The 19,857-nt window shown below is 42.0% G+C and overlaps 1 protein-coding gene across 8 annotated transcripts in view; it reads left to right on the top strand.

Moving 5' to 3' along the window:
- Window positions 1–18,444, top strand: part of EXOC7 (exocyst complex component 7) — a 45,523-nt gene extending 27,079 nt beyond the window's left edge. For all 8 annotated transcript variants that reach the window (XM_018555289.1, XM_018555288.1, XM_018555286.1 and 5 more), the window contains 7 exons: window positions 8,687–8,752; window positions 12,678–12,798; window positions 12,915–13,010; window positions 15,131–15,191; window positions 15,286–15,327; window positions 16,172–16,305; window positions 18,254–18,444. In XM_018555289.1, the coding sequence (XP_018410791.1) occupies window positions 8,687–8,752; window positions 12,678–12,798; window positions 12,915–13,010; window positions 15,131–15,191; window positions 15,286–15,327; window positions 16,172–16,305; window positions 18,254–18,359 (626 nt within the window). In that variant the 3' untranslated portion in view covers window positions 18,360–18,444. The remainder of the gene's footprint in view (window positions 1–8,686; window positions 8,753–12,677; window positions 12,799–12,914; window positions 13,011–15,130; window positions 15,192–15,285; window positions 15,328–16,171; window positions 16,306–18,253) is intronic.
- The last annotated feature ends 1,413 nt before the right edge of the window (window positions 18,445–19,857 follow it).

Below are 19,857 nucleotides of genomic sequence, written 5' to 3'. Positions count from 1 at the left end.
TGAGAGGACCTTCCCCCCCGCCTGTGTTTTTTTTTTTTTTTTTCCTTTGCCCTCTTACCTGGTTTCTGGGATTATCCTTAGAAGACCTAAATTGCATGTCCGTGAATCCAGAGTCGCCCTGCTGTAATCTGCCGCTGTACACTGGGTCCCGCACGGCCATCTTCTTTGCTTAAGTGATCAGGAAGCGTCTGTCACTTACAAGTTCTGGTAGCCAACCCCCTGATGATGCAATTGTCCCCGAGCATTCTGGGATGTGTGAAGTGAGTGCCCCAGGAAGCCGCGACCAGTTGGGGATACATCATTCTCACCTAGTCGAGAAAGGGGGAAGCGCAGGCTGTGCAGTACAACAACAAAAATTGAGAAAATATTATATTTGAAATTTTGAGAAAGGAACGGAGAAGGGGCAATATTCTTCAAGAAGAAACAGGGGTGAAGATGTGCTGTAATTGACTTTTCTGTAATGTATACTTTGCCGCATTTCAAATTAGACTTGGAAATGGTGAGCATTCATTGGCCAGCGTGGTCACCTGTCCACGCTGACCAGTGAGTAGCGCCTTTTGCCAAGATTGGTGGGGGTAATTCCATTTTCCCAAATTTGCCTGGGAACGTGTAATTATCCTTTAAATGACTTACAACTTTAACATAAAGTGCAAAAACCTTTAGGCCCTACTGGTATTGCCAAAGCTTACCTACTGTCTCTGTCTCCAACACCTTCCTATTGGCCAGTGAGACATTCCATCATAGTGATGGGCTAATAGGAAAGTATAGTGGCAGGAGGCAGTTTGGGCAAAGAAAGCTGCTACAGGTATGTGCAGGCATCTCTACGTGCACGCTCTTCATGTCTATTAACATCTTGCTTTTGTTATTAAAATGACACTTTTCCCTTGGCTGTAATTTCAAGGAGGGAACCGGGAAATCAATGTTTACTAGGGATGCACCGATACCGATACTAGTATTGATGCCGAGTATTTGGGTGAGTACTTGTACTCGTCCAGATGCTCTGATGCCTAGCCCGATACCCAAGCTTCTGGTATCAGGAAGCTGGGAAGCGAGTCATTACACGCTGCTGGCTTACACCGGCTAATCAGGAAGCCAGGTGGCAGGTCATTACACACCGCCTGGCTTCCTTAATGGGACCTCCGGTATTGGTATTCGGTATCGGCGAGTACTGAAAAAAAAGAAATATCGGTACTCGATACCGAAAAAACGGTATCGTGCATCCCTAATGTTTTTACTATAAATAACCCTGTCTGTACTATGCTGGCAGATCTTGTTATTAGTTGTAAGCTAGATTTCAACACTGCCTGTCCTAACAAAGGGTTAAAGATCGAGACACTTGGCTTCTGCATTGCTTGTTAATGAGCTGCAACACAGTCTTTCCCCACTTTCTTTTGGGGACAGACAGATAAGTAAAATCAATGTTGTTCAGCTACTCTGAACAACATTGAAGTTGTTCAGAGTAGCTCGCAGTTGCCTGATCTAAAGACACATCTAGAAGGCAAGAAGTATTTAAAAATATATATGTGTATATATATATTTTTAGGTTTGCTGTGTGAATAGGAACACATAACAAACAAATAGCGAGGGTTTTCTCAAATCTGAATGTAAAAGTGGCAATACACTTTAATGTTGTTTGCCTAACTGGCCACAGCTAGTCCTGCTGCTGTAATGACATAACAATGACACTGGAGGGCAGTGGTGCACCTTATGTAATATATAAAAGTTCTATTTATAGCGCTTTGTTATTGCAGCATTTATCTGGCCTTCGGAGAATACAGAGAAATCCAAATGTTGCCTGGTTTCCACAATTTGTTTATTTCTTAACATTTATTTCACTGAAGGTGAGAAACAACATCGGAGGCATGTCTTTCTATCTACCAAGAATAGTACCTTGGCAGCTGTTAGTAAAAGACGTCAGCGCAGTTGTCATAGGAACAGCTTCAACAGCTATGGGCTCAGAATTGGTGACGCTCTTGCGCTGCATAGAACATATGCTCTGCTAATTCCTTCCTTGTTGTTCTCAGCATGTTTTATAGATAGAGATAATGAACGTTAGACAACCTTCTGACACTAATCATAATATGTATGAAATAGACTCCTTCAATATCTATTTGCTTTCTTTTTTTTCCACACGTTGAGGCTTGTGTCTCATGTTGGAGTTTTTTTTTTCAGATTTCTTTTGGGGCTTTTATTTAATAAGGCGGAATGCAGTGGCCATTCATTAGCTCCTACACTTATTAGTCAAAGGCTTGTAAACCGTACCCTCCCATTGTCACTCCATCTACATTTACTTAGTGATATTTCTATGATATGTTCTGATTGGTCACTTCCAGAGGTGTAACTAGAAACCTCAGGGCCCCGGTGCAAGAAACCACAAAGAACCCCCCACACTACCCCCCCATAATAAATAATAAATAAATGTCAACACCTTTGGCAGTTACTGGGGTCGTGCATGTGTGTAGCCCCAGGAGGCAGGGGAACCAGATGAAATCATGGGACTCCATACAGGTTGGGCTGTGTGGATGAATTATTATTATTAATCATTTTTATTTATTATTTTTTGTGTACTTTTTATCACGTTTTTATTTATTTTTTACTTTTTTATCAATTTTTAATTTTTTTTCCACATTTTTATTTGTTATTATTTTTTTACTACGTTTTTATTTTACTATTTTTGTTTTATTTTTATCAATTTTGTTTTCCATTTTTTTTCACTTAACTTTATTGCTATCACACAGGGGCTTACTAGCCCCTGTGTGATAGCATGCGGAGGTGACCGGCTCTCTTTTTATGAGCTTGCCCTCCAATGTACAGCTTGGGTTGTGACAGCTGACACAGGAGCACCTCGAGTACAGCGGTATATATTACTGCTTTAAAGCTGAAGTCTGGCCTGGAGAAAAAGTTACGGTGGCCATACATTAGTCGATTTTCGAAAGAGCTTTCGTACGATTTTTTATTAGTTGGTGGGGTCAAATCAATCATCGATTTCGACCTTAGTGACAAAAAAAGTCGAAGGAGCAGGATGGGAAATTCTCATTCTCAGTGAATGTGGTTCGTTTGGGAAACGCCTTTCATTTCAAAATCCAATGTCAAAATAAAACAAAATTTTGTTCGACATTTGTCTCTGATGGCATTATCGGGTGGTAAAGAAAGATCTTTCGTTGGGAAATCTACTAGTGTATGGCCAGCTTAACTCTGGTGTCAGATGGGGGACTGAGTCCCTATTGATCCTGCCACTGGCCATTTATCAAGATTGCTAATGGCAGGATTGTTAGGAGGCTGCTTGTGTGTCCCTATAAAATTGCTCACTCTGTACCAAGATGTTGCTTCTGTTGCTAGCGATCAAGATTCAGCAGCGTTCAGGCCAGCAATACAGTAACGTATCGCTGCATCTGGCTATAAAGGGGGCAATTTCATAGGGACAGACAGGCAGCCTCTTTAGCGATCCTGCCACTAGGTTTCTGTTCACAGCAGGGCCTTTGTAGCTCGTATTTGCCGGCATAGAAAAGCCCAGCACAGGAAATCCTATTGATTTCTATTGTCTCCGTTCACGTCTCAGCATATCCGCTTTGTGTGCTCCAAATGCCTTTGCAAACCCAGATGTATCTTTGTGAAATAGCAGCGACATCATCACTGGGCTTCACATAGTCTGTGCAGAGAGCAGAGCTGTGAAAGGGATCCACTCACTACAGGCTGGCTTCAGAAAAAAGGATGAGGTAGCAACAAGACCAGTCACCCTGCAAAAAGAGAAAAAGCCCCAGTGACTAGTGTTTATTACAGGAAACTTCCCACTAGATTACTGCACAGAATACATACACAAAGTGCACCAAAATTCAAGTAAAAGTGCACATGCCTCTTGTTTTTAAATGATTTTCTTATCCTGGAGTTCAGCTTTAAGGCCCCATTCACACCAAGGCTGAAATGCTGAAAACAATAAATGCCATTAATTTCTATAGCCCCAGTTCACACCAGGGCGTACTGCTAAAAAAACATGTGGAATCCGCACTGAAACGCCATCATCTGTGTGTGAACAAGGCCTTAGTGGTACGAAAATGAGGGGAATGCTCCTCTTCGGCATTGGTCTGCAGGGCAAGTGGCCCTATCAGATGACTGTCCTGTTCTGGTGACAACTATAACATATTGTATTTCACATCACTTTGGGCTCTATTTTTAACCAATTTGAAGAACTGTTTGCCCTAAAATCTATTTGTGTGAATAGACCCAAAAGGAACGTTGTTAGATATATTTTCTTTTCTGGTTGAATGTTTGTATTGTAATACTGAATGTTGGCCACTAGCTGGAGTTTATTTCCTCTGCTCCTCGGCTCCATCTAGTGGCCAAAATGCAGTATTATATTTTCTTTTCAGAATTAAATATGTATGTAATGTATCTAAGAACACTCGCTTTGCGTCTATTTGCACATTCAGAAACGTTTGTTGGGCGAATGGCTCTGCAAATTGGTTATAAATAGACCTCTAAGTTTCTCTTCCTTGGAACCATGCCAACAGTATCCAGTTAGTATACAGGGTTTTGGTTATAAACCGACCTCTTTCTGTCTCTGTGAATGTAATTAGCATTTAAGCTATATAAACTATGTACAGTAAATTCTCTGTTAACCGGTATTCAACTAACCGGAACTCTCATCTAACCAGGAAAAAGAAATCCACTGTGCACTCGCTGATCTGCAACCTTCTAGGAGAGGGGGAGAGGGCTCGGCAGCATAGGAGGGTAGAGAAACAGGCCTCAGGGTTAGTTCACACCATAAGCAGTGCGTTCTATTCCGATTCTGGCCGGAAAGCACTGCCTCGCTGGCTCACTTGCAGCATTTTGATCGCACGGGACCGCACTGCAGGCACAATGTGCCTTGCAATCCCATGCGGGCGATCGCATTGTGGCTGGAGGGCGTGGCTACGGTGCCATTCACTTCAATGGCCCACCACGCCCCCTCTAGCCTGGCAAAAAAGTGAGCCGCCGCCGCAATGCGAGGCAGTGCGTTCCGGCCAGAATCGGACCGCAACGCACTGCTTATGGTGTGAACTAACCCTCAAAGTGCTATATTATCCAGGGAACGAGTGTCTGATCATGGTCTGTAAAAGGTGCTCTGTTATCCTGTGAAAGATCGTCTGTGAACAAGCGCCACCTAGTGATCACTCCCAGTAATGCACTGTATTGCTCATAGATTATAATATACTGTACATCTCCAGTCACAATGTCAGACAGCCTCCCTGCACACATCATTATAGCAACTGTATTACAGCACTAATACTAAGTGTGTCTGTTTGTCTTAATTTCCTTTTTGATTACTTTATTTCAATATTAATATGAAGTCAATATAGAGTTTGTTATCATATGGTATAGTATGGGGTATGGCATTAGTAAGACCTATTTTTAATAGTAACTGTAAAGCAACCAGAAACTACATTTACCCGGAATCAACCAATCCCCTTGTATGCCGGATAACGGGGAGTTTACTGTATAATAAAGCTGTCTCTTAAGGCGAATGCTCTCCTGTACCTATACCTATGTTTTTCTATGTATGCATTGCCATTGCTGACCATATTCTGAAAATTCCATTGTCTGCTCAGGCATCAGTGCTTTATGAGCCTGAACAAGCATGCAGAAAGAAAGAACTGGATCTGCATACTGTGACTGAGAAATTGAGGCCTATGGGTCAGCATATTAACCAGGAAACTAGCATTTTTTTAAGGGTGGGTCCAGCGATGGCAGCCTATGTATTTTCATATCACAAGTGTCCTTTTAAGGTGTCCCTGTCACCAACTTAAACGTTTCAGGTAAAAGCACAGAAAAAGTATTTTATTTGCAGCGTTTTTCTTTCAATAAACGATTTCTTTTCTGGTCACTTGAAATGTGGCTCTGAACTTGCTAGAAAACGTACCTACTTGGGGAAGAAGCAGTTCCCTAGCACAGGCCCTGCGATCTTTGCGCATCCTAGCCCTCTCCTCTTCTGGGATCATCTAATTACTCTCTGTGCCAGACTAGCTGCTTCCCTTTACCTCCCTACATAACCTTTCATGTAGCTGCCGGGAAAGAAGTGAAGAAGTGACACCTCTAAGTCTGTTGGGGTTGCTGACATCACATCCAATATGGCGGCGTCCAGCAGAAGGCTCAGGGCTTTTAGATAATACAAAACACAAAAATTCCCCAGCCTCAGCCTGCCAGCCAGCCTGCAACCAAACAAGTAGCCCTGTCAACAGTATGTGTTAAAATCAGAGGTTTTAGTTGCACAAACTTTTGGCCAAAAATATGTAGAAGCCACACTGCCGCGCCAAGGCACCTCTGCAAAGTGTGGTCCTAACTCTATGTATCCGAGTCTCCAAGTTTGAGCATATTAATGAAGTTGATAAATTTACATGCAGGTGTACCTGGAGGTAGCCAACTCCTCCTGATAAGGTGCAGGGACGCACTGGAGGCCCAGCAACCAAAAATGCACGCTGTGACACATTTTTTAGATGTCTTCACAAGGGAGGTTTTTACAGATAAATTTCATGCAATAAGGAAAATAAATGCACATAATCTGATTGGAAGATTGTTGTTGAAGTGAATGGCCTGGAGACAGGGTCTCGTTACAATCAGAGAAAAGGATAAATGAGGCTTTTTTAGGCCACTCTGGCATAACAAGGCACTGCTTCTATTTTTATCTCCTCATTAATCCATGCTTTTGATAAGGATTAGAGATTTGCATGTGAGCCAAATCAGCATAAACACTATGCTGTCCTTTGAACAATGAAAAGAACATCCCTATTTTATACTGCTTATGTTATTTTCTCCAATTGGGGCATATTTAGTACATAGTTTCACTCACCATTGGCCTAACCCTGCAATGCGTTGGAGAGTAAAGCGGACCTTCCACTTCCCAATGTAAAGTCTTTCACAGTTCCCCTTTACATTTTTTGCTGTTTCCAGCTGTCTCTTTCTGGTTCTTGCATCTGACTCCCTGATGATGCGGTGACTGATCTTGTGAACAAGGTGACGGAGATCAGGCATCTGCGTGACTTCCATGCTGAATGGATCGGCAGCCTCCTGGGAAATGGGATGTGGGTATCCCAGGAGGCTGCAGGAGTGGGTTGTATAGGTGACTCTTGCCAGGCAAGAATTAAAGATGTGGAGGGTCCAAGCAAAAGATAAAAAATGGTAAATACTAAAATTTTAACCATAGATGCCCTGGCAAACACAAGAAGGTTGGAAAACCTTAAAGGGTTATTAAACCCTCCTTTTTTTTTTTTGCATATATCTACTGTTAGCAAGCAGTAGATATATGCAAAAACTTCCCGTCCGAAAATCTGAAAAATCTCGGGCGTCCGCAAAGGATCTTGAGGCGGGCGCATGCGCAATTCAGATTTCCGGCCGGGAGACGAGGAGAGACACAAGGTAAGTCTATGGACGCGTGCACCCGCATGCAGACACAGTGGAACAGGAAGTACCAGCAAGCACAGAGGAGTCAGCGCTGGATCGGAGACCCACCGCAGCGCTGGAGGGGCAGCTGAAAAGGACAGGAAACAAGAAGAAGATCAGATTAAGAAACCTCCTTTAAGGTAAGTGCTGACATTAACATTGGGGGAGGGGGAACAAATTATACTTTAATGTCACTTTAATTATTGTGAGATGTCATTCCTCTATTCATTACTATCCTTTGAGTTGGTTCTACACCATTTGCTCTAATACATTTAGAGTAACATAGAATCTACTTACCAGTTAAGGGACCTCCTCATATACTTTGTATTATCTTTATTTAGGGGATGACATACAACCTGTACAGGTCTGCATAAACAGATCCATTGCTGCAGCACAGTTCATACAGTACGTCCTCTAAGACAACGTTTCTCAACCTTTTTTCAGCCACTACACTTTAAAAGTATGCAAAAACACGAGGCACCTCAGCCTAAAATGTAAAAAATGACGGGTAGTCCCTCCAAAATCCATACCAGACCCCTATCCGAGATACGAGTCTGGCATGTGCAACTCACACACAAAAGTGGTGTTTTCCGCTTCACATGAGTGTCCCCTCTTCACATTAAGACTCCCCTTCACATCAGAGCCCCGCTTTACATCAGGAGGCCCCCTTCACATTAGGAGAGCCCTTCGCATCTGGAGTCCCCCTGCTTTTACATCAGGTCACCCCCTTTCACACTAGAGCCCCTTCATATTAGAGTCCCACTTGTTTATATCAGAGCCCCCCTTTTTCAGATAAGGAACTCTCTTCACATAAGAGGTTTGACACTGTAAAAAATTTTGAGGCACCCCTGAGGAAGCCATTAGACACCCCAGGGTGCCACGGCACCCTAATTGAGAAAGACTAGTCTAAGGAGACTGCTATTCTCACTCTTCAGTTTCACGTTTGTAGTGTTGTTTTTTCCTTCTTGTTGCATAAGTTAAACAAATATTGGCAGTATTTTATGTGTATACCTGTACCAACTACTACTACAAATGTACGAATCTGTATTCATTAAACAACCCCATGGATGATTGCAGTACATGGTGAGCTTCAGTTGTGTGATTGGATTATAGATACAGAACAACATTGCCATGTCTTCCTTATCCTTCTGCTTTGTTGGTATACTGAAGTTCTTCATGTTTTAATGCAATTAAGTTATTACCCGGACAAATATACTATAAGAGCTCATCAAATATCCCCAATCCTAAAATGTGTCTGCTGTATGTTTTTCAGAGAGCAGTTCCACTGCCAGCAGCTACAGCACTGAGTTTAGCCGACGTCTCCTCAGTACTTATATCTGTAAGTATTCAGCTTGTCCTGCTCAATAGATGTGTTCTGCGGGTTTCACCTCCCTAGTTGGTCTTCATCTTTGAGGGCTAGATGTTTTAGTGTGGATTTCTCGTGTACATACCAACACACAAAGAACAAATGTACATGGTTATTATGCTCAGAAGCAAGTCCAAAGCAATATATCTTCTGGTAATTCTGAGTTAAGCTGGCCATACACTGTTCACATTTTAGGCAATTCACAGGAATCAGGTGAAATCCTAACAGTGTCTATGTTGCTCAGTCAACATTTGTTGAAGGTGCCAGACTGAAAATTGTTGGTTGAACAGTGATACATTAGCTGTGGGGGAACAATTTCTCCATCCACGCTGTTTAGCATGGTTGAATTTCTTTTGTTCAGCCCACAGGCTGAACAGCTTGAAAGGAATATATTAATGTACGGGCAACTAGTCTTAGATATGTGTTGCTTTACTTTGTTTTTCCGGTACCGTGGAGTGGCTTTCGGCTATTTCACATTGGCCTGTGCGAGCAAGAAAAGCAGTTCAAATGCAAAGAAATTCCCGAGTATACTGTAGGTATAGGTATCAAAGCAATTTAAAGCGGGGCAAAGCAACTCAGATGCAACTTGTAAATGAGTTATGAGCAACGCAGCAGCAAGTCAAAGCAATGACAAGTACCCATGTTCCTCTATAAAACATACCTCCTTTTACTTGCTTATGGATCTGAAACCTGCATAAATAAAACCTAAGTCACTTTGCTTAATTTAATTAAATGTCAGCTAAGCCAAGTGATATTGCATCCATAGGACCTTTTCCCTTCGCTTTTAAAGTTTAGGGCAAATCAACACGTATGCTTTAACCCCACCCCTACCCAGTAGCCTTCCTTTACTCCCCTACCGTTCCTTTCTGTGTCAGGAGCAGGAGAAAATACCCGGTGCTTCCACTTATGAAGGAGAAAATACCCGGTGCTTCCACTTATGAAGGAGAAAATACCCGGTGCTTCCACTTATGAAGGAGAAAATGCCAGCTCTGGGACAATCACTGTTGTCACTTGTGGAGGGTCCATAGCCTTGATAAATCCCCTTCATATTAGAGTCCCACTTGTTTATATCAGAGCCCCCCTTTTTCAGATAAGGAACTCTCTTCACATAAGAGGTTTGACACTGTAAAAAATTTTGAGGCACCCCTGAGGAAGCCATTAGACACCCCAGGGTGCCACGGCACCCTAATTGAGAAAGACTAGTCTAAGGAGACTGCTATTCTCACTCTTCAGTTTCACGTTTGTAGTGTTGTTTTTTCCTTCTTGTTGCATAAGTTAAACAAATATTGGCAGTATTTTATGTGTATACCTGTACCAACTACTACTACAAATGTACGAATCTGTATTCATTAAACAACCCCATGGATGATTGCAGTACATGGTGAGCTTCAGTTGTGTGATTGGATTATAGATACAGAACAACATTGCCATGTCTTCCTTATCCTTCTGCTTTGTTGGTATACTGAAGTTCTTCATGTTTTAATGCAATTAAGTTATTACCCGGACAAATATACTATAAGAGCTCATCAAATATCCCCAATCCTAAAATGTGTCTGCTGTATGTTTTTCAGAGAGCAGTTCCACTGCCAGCAGCTACAGCACTGAGTTTAGCCGACGTCTCCTCAGTACTTATATCTGTAAGTATTCAGCTTGTCCTGCTCAATAGATGTGTTCTGCGGGTTTCACCTCCCTAGTTGGTCTTCATCTTTGAGGGCTAGATGTTTTAGTGTGGATTTCTCGTGTACATACCAACACACAAAGAACAAATGTACATGGTTATTATGCTCAGAAGCAAGTCCAAAGCAATATATCTTCTGGTAATTCTGAGTTAAGCTGGCCATACACTGTTCACATTTTAGGCAATTCACAGGAATCAGGTGAAATCCTAACAGTGTCTATGTTGCTCAGTCAACATTTGTTGAAGGTGCCAGACTGAAAATTGTTGGTTGAACAGTGATACATTAGCTGTGGGGGAACAATTTCTCCATCCACGCTGTTTAGCATGGTTGAATTTCTTTTGTTCAGCCCACAGGCTGAACAGCTTGAAAGGAATATATTAATGTACGGGCAACTAGTCTTAGATATGTGTTGCTTTACTTTGTTTTTCCGGTACCGTGGAGTGGCTTTCGGCTATTTCACATTGGCCTGTGCGAGCAAGAAAAGCAGTTCAAATGCAAAGAAATTCCCGAGTATACTGTAGGTATAGGTATCAAAGCAATTTAAAGCGGGGCAAAGCAACTCAGATGCAACTTGTAAATGAGTTATGAGCAACGCAGCAGCAAGTCAAAGCAATGACAAGTACCCATGTTCCTCTATAAAACATACCTCCTTTTACTTGCTTATGGATCTGAAACCTGCATAAATAAAACCTAAGTCACTTTGCTTAATTTAATTAAATGTCAGCTAAGCCAAGTGATATTGCATCCATAGGACCTTTTCCCTTCGCTTTTAAAGTTTAGGGCAAATCAACACGTATGCTTTAACCCCACCCCTACCCAGTAGCCTTCCTTTACTCCCCTACCGTTCCTTTCTGTGTCAGGAGCAGGAGAAAATACCCGGTGCTTCCACTTATGAAGGAGAAAATACCCGGTGCTTCCACTTATGAAGGAGAAAATACCCGGTGCTTCCACTTATGAAGGAGAAAATACCCGGTGCTTCCACTTATGAAAGAGAAAATACCCGGTGCTACCACTTATGAAGGAGAAAATACTCGGTGCTTCCACTTATGAAGGAGAAAATACCCGGTGCTTCCACTTATGAAGGAGAAAATACCCGGTGCTTCCACTTATGAAGGAGAAAATACCCGGTGCTTCCACTTATGAAGGAGAAAATACCCGGTGCTTCCACTTATGAAGGAGAAAATACCCGGTGCTTCCACTTATGAAGGAGAAAATACCCGGTGCTTCCACTTATGAAGGAGAAAATACCCGGTGCTTCCACTTATGAAGGAGAAAATACCCGGTGCTTCCACTTATGAAGGAGAAAATACCCGGTGCTTCCACTTATGAAGGAGAAAATACCCGGTGCTTCCACTTATGAAGGAGAAAATACCCGGTGCTTCCACTTATGAAGGAGAAAATACCCGGTGCTTCCACTTATGAAGGAGAAAATACCCGGTGCTTCCACTTATGAAGGAGAAAATACCCGGTGCTTCCACTTAACTTGCTCCATTTGACAGCTCTGGGACAATCACTGTTGTCACTTGTGGAGGGTCCATAGCCTTGATAAAGCTATGGTTCCATTGACTTTGCTGACGTGGGTATTTTCTTCGGTTCCTGCAGCTAAACAGAGTAGCTTGGAAATAAAGTAATTATTGGGTGCTGGGGTGGTCTGCATTAAAGTAAACCTGTTGCTTTGTCCTGAACAGCAAATGTTCATACTCAGGGCCTGTTCACATGATATCAGGTCCTTATTAGGTGCGGATCTGCAGACGCGGTGCTACTGATGCAGTGCATTTTGACCGCGTTTTTGATGCGTTCCAGTTTAAAAAAAAAAAAATTGTCAGTATGTTAGCTGCAGTGCGCTTTTGACGCGTTTTGCGTTTCTGGACCATTTCCTGACCGTACAAAATGTGACATGCAGTATTTTTTCTGTCGTAACCTGAACGGACTGTGCACGTGAGAACTGTAGCCCATAAAACACATAGGGATACATTGGGATGCATTTTTAGTGCAGGAGCATACGGATCAGGTCAGCACAGAAAACGGACGTCGTGTGAACAGGCCCATAAGCCCTGACACATTTTAGGTCATATTGCAGCAAGCAAAGAAGTCTGTCTTTCTGTGGCCTGCAGGCTTGAAATTGCTGTTCCTATGATCCTGCTTATACAGTGTGCCATACATTGTAATACTGTTTTTGTGTTATACCTGTTGTTGTTTGTTTGTTTTTTTGTTCTCAGGTAAAGTCTTAGGAAATCTGCAGCTCAAACTCCTGTCTAAGTCCAAGATGTATGAGGATCTGGCCCTGGGAGCTATATTCCTGCACAACAATTATAACTACATCCTCAAGTCACTGGAGAAGTAAGGAAATGACTGAGCAAAGGAAAACATATTATTATGTATAGTGATATACTATAGCAGTGAAAACCGAGAATATTCTGTCTTCAGTCTGAAGCTGACACATTTTTGTATTCTAGGTCAGAGCTCATGCAATTGGTGTCTGTGACCCAGAAGAACCCCGACAGTTTATACCGCGAGCACATAGAACAGCAGATCCAGACATACCAAAGAAGGTTGTTTTATCGCAGACCCAGGAATAAAATCCTACTCTATAACCTTTGTTTTACACAGATCATTTCCACAGTGGAAAAAACAATCAGTGAATGCTTCTCCGGACGTAAAAATCCTGGAGTTTGGCCAACTCAATACTGCTTGTATAAGGAAGCTGAATAGAAACCATAGCAGATGTACCTAAATGATAATCTGACCATTGATTAAAGCGGACCTTCATCCCTTTTTATAACTTTATATAAAATCACTAACCCCCCCCCCTCCTTTTTAAGAATTGCAGATAGATTTTATTTGTTCTTTGTGCAAATAACTTTTTTGGAAACTAGTCCTGCACTTTATGGTTTTCTCACTTAGGCTTTCATCTTCCAGGGGCTGCTGTTGTGTGTTCCCTCTATACTAATTTGCAGTAAAGAAAAGAGTCGCTCGCTCTTCGTCTTCCTCCACCTTCATCCATTTATAAAAATGTCTTGCATTCTATTTACAGAATTCAAGGTTTTCTGTCAAGGGACAAGTGGAGAGGAGGAGGGAATGAACGACAGGACTGCCACTTGTACAATCATAGAATGTCTTGTATTCTGTAAAAAGTATATTTTCTCATTGGTTGAGGGGGAGGAAGGAGAGCGACTCTATTCTAGACTGTACACTAGCTGGAACTCACAGCAGTATAGCCGGAAGATCGAAGCTGCTAGTAGTATCTGGCATGAATACAACTAAGATTTTTAGCATCCCCAGCAAGTATCTGAAAGTAGTATATGCAATATAAGAGAACTGTCCTAATAGCCTTCAATACAGCACAACTGCTGATGATAACTTACAGCGGGGTGTTAATGAAGTGCACAATGTCAGTTCATATTCTTGATAAGCCACGATGTCAGTTTCCTTTCACAGTGCACTGTGTGGCATAATTGAAGTGCAAGGCATCTGCGACAGCAGTACCTAGATAGGTACTGTGACAACCCGGAAACCCCGAACCTGGGCTGAGCACCATCCTGCATTGACCATAGAAACTGGTCAGGCATCCCTGAACTCAGGCTGAGCATTATCTTGTGGGCCTCAGGCCAATGACCAGCTTGAAAGGCTTATTCTTTAATTAGTATTTCCACCAAATACAACCATTCCATAGAACAAGGTTTTCTACCCCAATACATGACAATAAGGCAAATACATTTGCAGTTTTATTGAGCTGGTAATATAAAACCTTTTGAAAGAAAAAAATGCAATAGTCATTAATGAAAGTAATTAATACTCAAGTGTGTTCCTGTCCTTCCTCTAGTACAGCGGTTCTCAACCTGTGTAACCTCAGGACCCACATTTGTCCTTGGGCATTAAGTCGCCACCCAAGTCCCACTGCAATGGACAGCACGGCATTGCGGTAGCGCACATTCCGGTGCAGGCGATCAAACTGTTCCTGGTCCGCAGCTGCAGAGATCGGGAAATGTCTCAGTGCCTGTGATTGGCCCTGCGCGCTGACAGCTTCCTGGCGTGCTTGGCACGAGGCGCTTGCGAACACGCCCGAGCCCATCACTAGTTGGGAGGTGTGTTTGGAGTACCATTGAAATGAATGGCAACGCAACATACCTCCCACGCCAGAACGCGTACTCGGTGTGATTTGCTCTGGTCCAGGCACCTCTACATGACACATGAGGGAGCTGTAAGCAATGCACACATGGTTGGAGCTCCCTCGTGGCCATAGCCTTATCCTATCCCACCTCAAGCTGACACTCGATGCTGGGCAGCATATTCTGAATGGCTGCTTGGTGTGAGAACTGACAGTGCTGTACTAGGGGGTGGCTGAGGAGCCTCTCACCTAGAAAAGTGGAAGGCATGCAGTGACCCACTGAACACGGGGTCACGACCCACTTTTGGGTCACGACCCACCAGTGGAGAACCAAGGCTCTAGTATGATTAGAAGCACACAATTGTCTAAAATGTCTTTGTATGCTTTAACAATAATAGTAACCTCCCCGGAAACTCCTGAGCTCAGACATTTGGAGTGGTGTCCACATACTTTTGACCATATAGTGTAATCTGCCAATCAGAGAATATGGGGAGTAATTGCCAAATAGGTTTGGTCAATCTGTTTTGACCAATGCTAATGTGGTTTTTTTTCCTTTCCTTTTAGTTGGTTAAAAGTGGTGGACTATGTTAGTGACAAGAACCTGCCAGCACTTCAGGGAGCCAAGGTGACTGTCCACTTGCCAAAAGATGTATTTTATTTGTTTTAGTTTTACCTGTAACATGCTGAATGTTGTACTCTGCTTTTATCACTTATTGTAGCTAAAAGACAAGGAGCGGCAGGTCATAAAAGAACGTTTTAAGGTAAATTTTATTTTAATTGGTATAAATTTGCCACCACTGATAACACTACCACAAATAAATAATTAAAGTCCATTTGAAGTCTCACACTTTTCTCTCCATATTGTCTGGCCTACTATGATATGATATGTATGATATGTACCTTTTTGTGCTTAAAAATAGCTTAAAGGACAACTATGAGGTGAGTGATTTTTCACTCAACCTCATAGTTCGAGCCTACGTGTGACAATGAAACTGTCACACGTCGGCTCAATAGGGAAGTGAGCGAACACATACCGTCGCTCACTCACTTCTTGATCCTGTCCCTGCAGAGAGCCGTGACTGTCACTCACGGCTCCCTGCAGGGATTCCCCCCCTCCCCGCTTCGATCCTCCAGCGCTGACTGAAGGAATAAACGGGGGAGGGGGCGGGTACAGCTGGCTCTGCCTCTAGATAGGCCGAGCCAGCTATCAATCATGCAGCTGGGTGGATCTCGATAGTAATGGCTGCGGCGGTCTCAGTATACCGTGAGCTGTAGCTCGCGGTATACTGAGCTTTGGGTGACGGGAGGACGCTAGTTTATGTGCTCCCGTAACCCTTAGGATAACTATGGGGAAAAACACTTACCACATAGTTCTCCTTTTAAAACACTTTTTTCTCCAGGTGTGCAAAAGCATCCCCTGCTGTCCTGCCTCACTGCTCTGCTTTGTCAGACTTAGTGTGTCAGCCAGGGGACTAGCATTGTCAAAGGGAGAGTTCAGCAATGTCAGCCTCCATAATCTCTCATGACAGAGTCTCTTTGCCTTCATAAAATGTTATATTTCAGCAGTATGTGATTTATTTTATTCTCTAATTTAAAATCACTAAGGGGTTTAACGAAGGTCTGGAGGAGATCTGCAAGATCCAAAAGTCTTGGGCTATTCCAGACAAGAAACAGCGTGACCGGATACGCCAGGCTCAGAAGACCATCGTGCAGGAGGCATATAGGGCCTTCTTACACAAGTGAGTTGGGAGCATTTTTTAATAGGAAAAGCATAATAGGTTTTCAATCAACTTTATTTTCCTTTTTTAAATTGGTTTTATATCTGTTTATAATGCATTTTTTAACACACATTGGTGTATCCATGATACTCAATATACAACGTTTGTTTGGATTTCTGATAAGGAAGGAGTCCCTCTTTCATTGAAGTAGGGCAACACATTCATAAAACGGAGAGAAATTAATTTAACTTTTTCTTTCACAAATCTGAAACTCAGTGAGTTTATTCCTTCTTAAAGGATGAGGTAAATTAATCATTCCTTTGTGACACATTGACCAACTGTGTGTCCAGACCACTGATGTATAGAGCCATTAAACAAACTTGCATTTAACTGGTTTTTTTATGCTTGTATATGCAAATTATGCAACCATGCTTTCTGTAAAGTAGACACTAGGGAAGAAAAATTATAAAGATTATTGTGATGGGACACGGAAGCACTAGCAGAAATATTTCTGTGCCTTTCTGTTAAGTTGTTTGAATGCCCCGAAAAGGGCCGAGCCGCGGAATCTAAGTACACAGGAGCAGATCTTCACCAGTGCACACCTGCGGGGAGAGATGGATTTTCCTGGTTGGGGTACCAGGTTGTGGTCCTCGGGCAGACCTGGGCAGATAGCAGGTGAGCAGGGACAGAAGATAACACAAAGTCAACAGGCAATTTTAGAAACTGGTACAGGCCAAAGGTCAGGGTGGGCAATGCAAGCATAGTCAAAGTACAAACCAAAGTGGGTAACCAAAGAAACCGCATTGTGGGAACTAACACAGACTGGAGCTTTGGGCTACAAAATGGAACTATTATGCAGGCCTGAGCACAGCTAAATAGTAAGGTTGATTGACAGGCAGGATGGGGACTAGACGTGTAGTTGCTATATCAATCAACAGGATCCAGTGACACCTCTGCATAGTAGACATGTACAGCAACAAGTAGGGGGGAAAAAAAACACATGTTGGTAGCACATGTAGCAGAACAGTATTGCGGCTGGTCTGTGACAACTGCCATGACAAATCCAAACACCAAAGGTTTTATCCTTAGAAGACAGATGGACTTTCTATGCTAGTCAGAATGTAGGTGTGTTCTTTTAATAGAAGTACACAATTTAGTTTCTTAAAAGAGAAAGCTTGCTGTAAATAAGCTCATCATTGTTTGTTAAACTGTATGTAAACCGTAGTAATGAACTAGTTTTATTTACTCCATTTTGGTCTGTAATCCATTTCTGTATTTCTGAAAGCATTCTGACTTTACATAATTTTTTCAGACGTGGCTAAAACTTTTGCACAGTACTGTAGTTTGCATTTAGATATGGGTGCCAGGTATGCATATACTGTATACTTCATACCATAATACGTTCACTCATTCACTATGTCTGCCTTTGCAGATTCCTTTACTACCTTAGCTCATAATTTCCAATGTGTTTCTTTTAGTCCATAGAAGACTCTGCTTATTATTTGTACTTCTCTTTCCATGCCCACATAGTTTCTTTCACCTGAACCATCACCATTAAACGGGTTATCCAGCAATTGTTTTCTGCACAAAATCTGACCACATTTACATTTGTTTCTACCCATCCATGTCAAGCTTACTTTATAAAATGCGAAAATCTTCATCCTGTTGATGACCAAGATGATTGTTCAGTCTGTGCTGGGCATAGTTATGTACAGTCTTTCGTTTGATTTTACATTAGAATAAATTTGTATATTCATTACACCAATAAAATCTTCACACTATTAGGTGTTTAGAAAACTTTCAGGGTTCCAGTGCTATACATCCCTTTCTCTCAGCATAGTATTGGTTATCTGTTTTTATTCTGTATTGTTAATCTTCTCTACAGTCATAGGAACTAAAATCTATTACACATATTTCTCTTTTATCCTCCTAAGACATTTTTTTTAACCCCTATGTACTCTTTCTGCAGATTCGGGACAGGTGTCAGCTTTACTAGGAACCCAGATAAATATATCAAATATTCAGTGGAACATGTTGGTGTGATGATCGAAAGGCTCTTTGACACCTCAGCATAAAGGACTTTGTTCCTGTTGAAGACTATGTATATAGTTATACAGATATGTCACATTGCTGTAAATATATATATTAAAACTTGACCTAATAAAAGATAACTTGACTCTGTTTTAGTTGTGGAATAGTGTAGTCTGCCTGTGTGTCCCTATTGCAAGTTAGCCATTATAATGTTTAAATGAATCACCTTAAGAACAAGGCGTAGGAAGAGATATCAATGATCTTCATTGAATCCTGTTCTGTATTCATTATTAATTTCATTATTAAATACTTTTTATGTTTTTTTGTTAATTATAATAGTGATGAGCTAGGGCTTGGAGCAAAACCAATTCGCCTTAGGTCGCCCAAGCCCACTCAACTGTGACCAACAATTCCCCCCCCCCCAAGGGGGCCCCCATCGGCCCCTTTTGTGATGTGTAGCTTCAGGGTGGGGATTGGGCTGGGGGGTTGTTGGTCACAGTTTTTAGCAAACTTTGGCAAAGCCAGCTCATCACTAAAAATGAACAGAATGTGAAAGAAAGTAGCACACCCATTAGTCTTCATTATCCTGGAGGTCTAGGATCACAGCTATGTAGTATCATGTAATAATCTTTGTATCTTTTCCTTGTTTGGATCTCACCCAACTAATGAGTGCAGAGACCATTTAGTGATCCAAAATCTATCCATAACAAAGAAAACTGTCTAGATTTCAGCTTTAACTGCCTATACTGACACTTTAACATGAATAGTACAAAATATAAATAGTGAGACTCCTTTTGTTTTATTCAAGCGTTTCCCGTTTCCTGCTGCATGATGCAAAGATAGTTAACAACTACTTATTTTTTCGGGGTAGGTCTTATATTACAGAAATCTCTGAAGATAGTGCTAGGTCTTACTTTCGGGGTAGGTCTTACTTTCGGGGAAACACGGTATTATTTAAACGTCCAGCTGCTGGGTCCTATGCAACATTTAAATGTAATATGTTTTAGTTAGGATTAAATTCTCTTTTGTGTTTTTGCTGCTCTCCCTGCCCACGTGCTTATTGATCTGATCATTCAATTGTCTGTGAAGGTTCTCATTCATCCAGGTCATGGTATACTTGTAAAAAATAAGTCAAGACAACTGGACTTGCTGTATTTTTCTTGAAGATGTTTCACTGGTCATCCACCCAGGTTTCTCAATTCAGAATGACTTGTACAAAAATTATCTGGGAATAAAAACGGTGAATGTTGCTCCAATCCACATATTCTGTTAGTCGCAACCAGGTGTTGATTGCATTTACATAATTGGAGTTAGGAGGTGTTAATAACCTGCCCAGAGAGAGGTGTTAAAACAGCATTGTATGTGGCAGACAATAGATGCAGCAGGCAGTGTACCTACACCTAAAGGAAAAAGGCCACTCCTTTGAAGACAGTCAAGTACGCATCCTAGACATGGAGGAGGACAGGTTCAAAAGAGGGATGTGAAAGAGGCCATTTATGTAAAAATGGAGAAGCCTAGCTTGAATAGAGGTGTGGGGGGGGG

The sequence above is a fragment of the Nanorana parkeri genome, unplaced genomic scaffold (genome assembly GCF_000935625.1).
Source record: "Nanorana parkeri isolate BGI_ZX_2015 unplaced genomic scaffold, ASM93562v1 scaffold190, whole genome shotgun sequence".
In the NCBI taxonomy this organism is placed as follows: Eukaryota; Metazoa; Chordata; class Amphibia; order Anura; family Dicroglossidae; genus Nanorana; species Nanorana parkeri.
The sequence above is the reverse complement of the archived record's forward strand: the minus strand, read 5'-3'. Positions and strand labels throughout refer to the sequence as shown.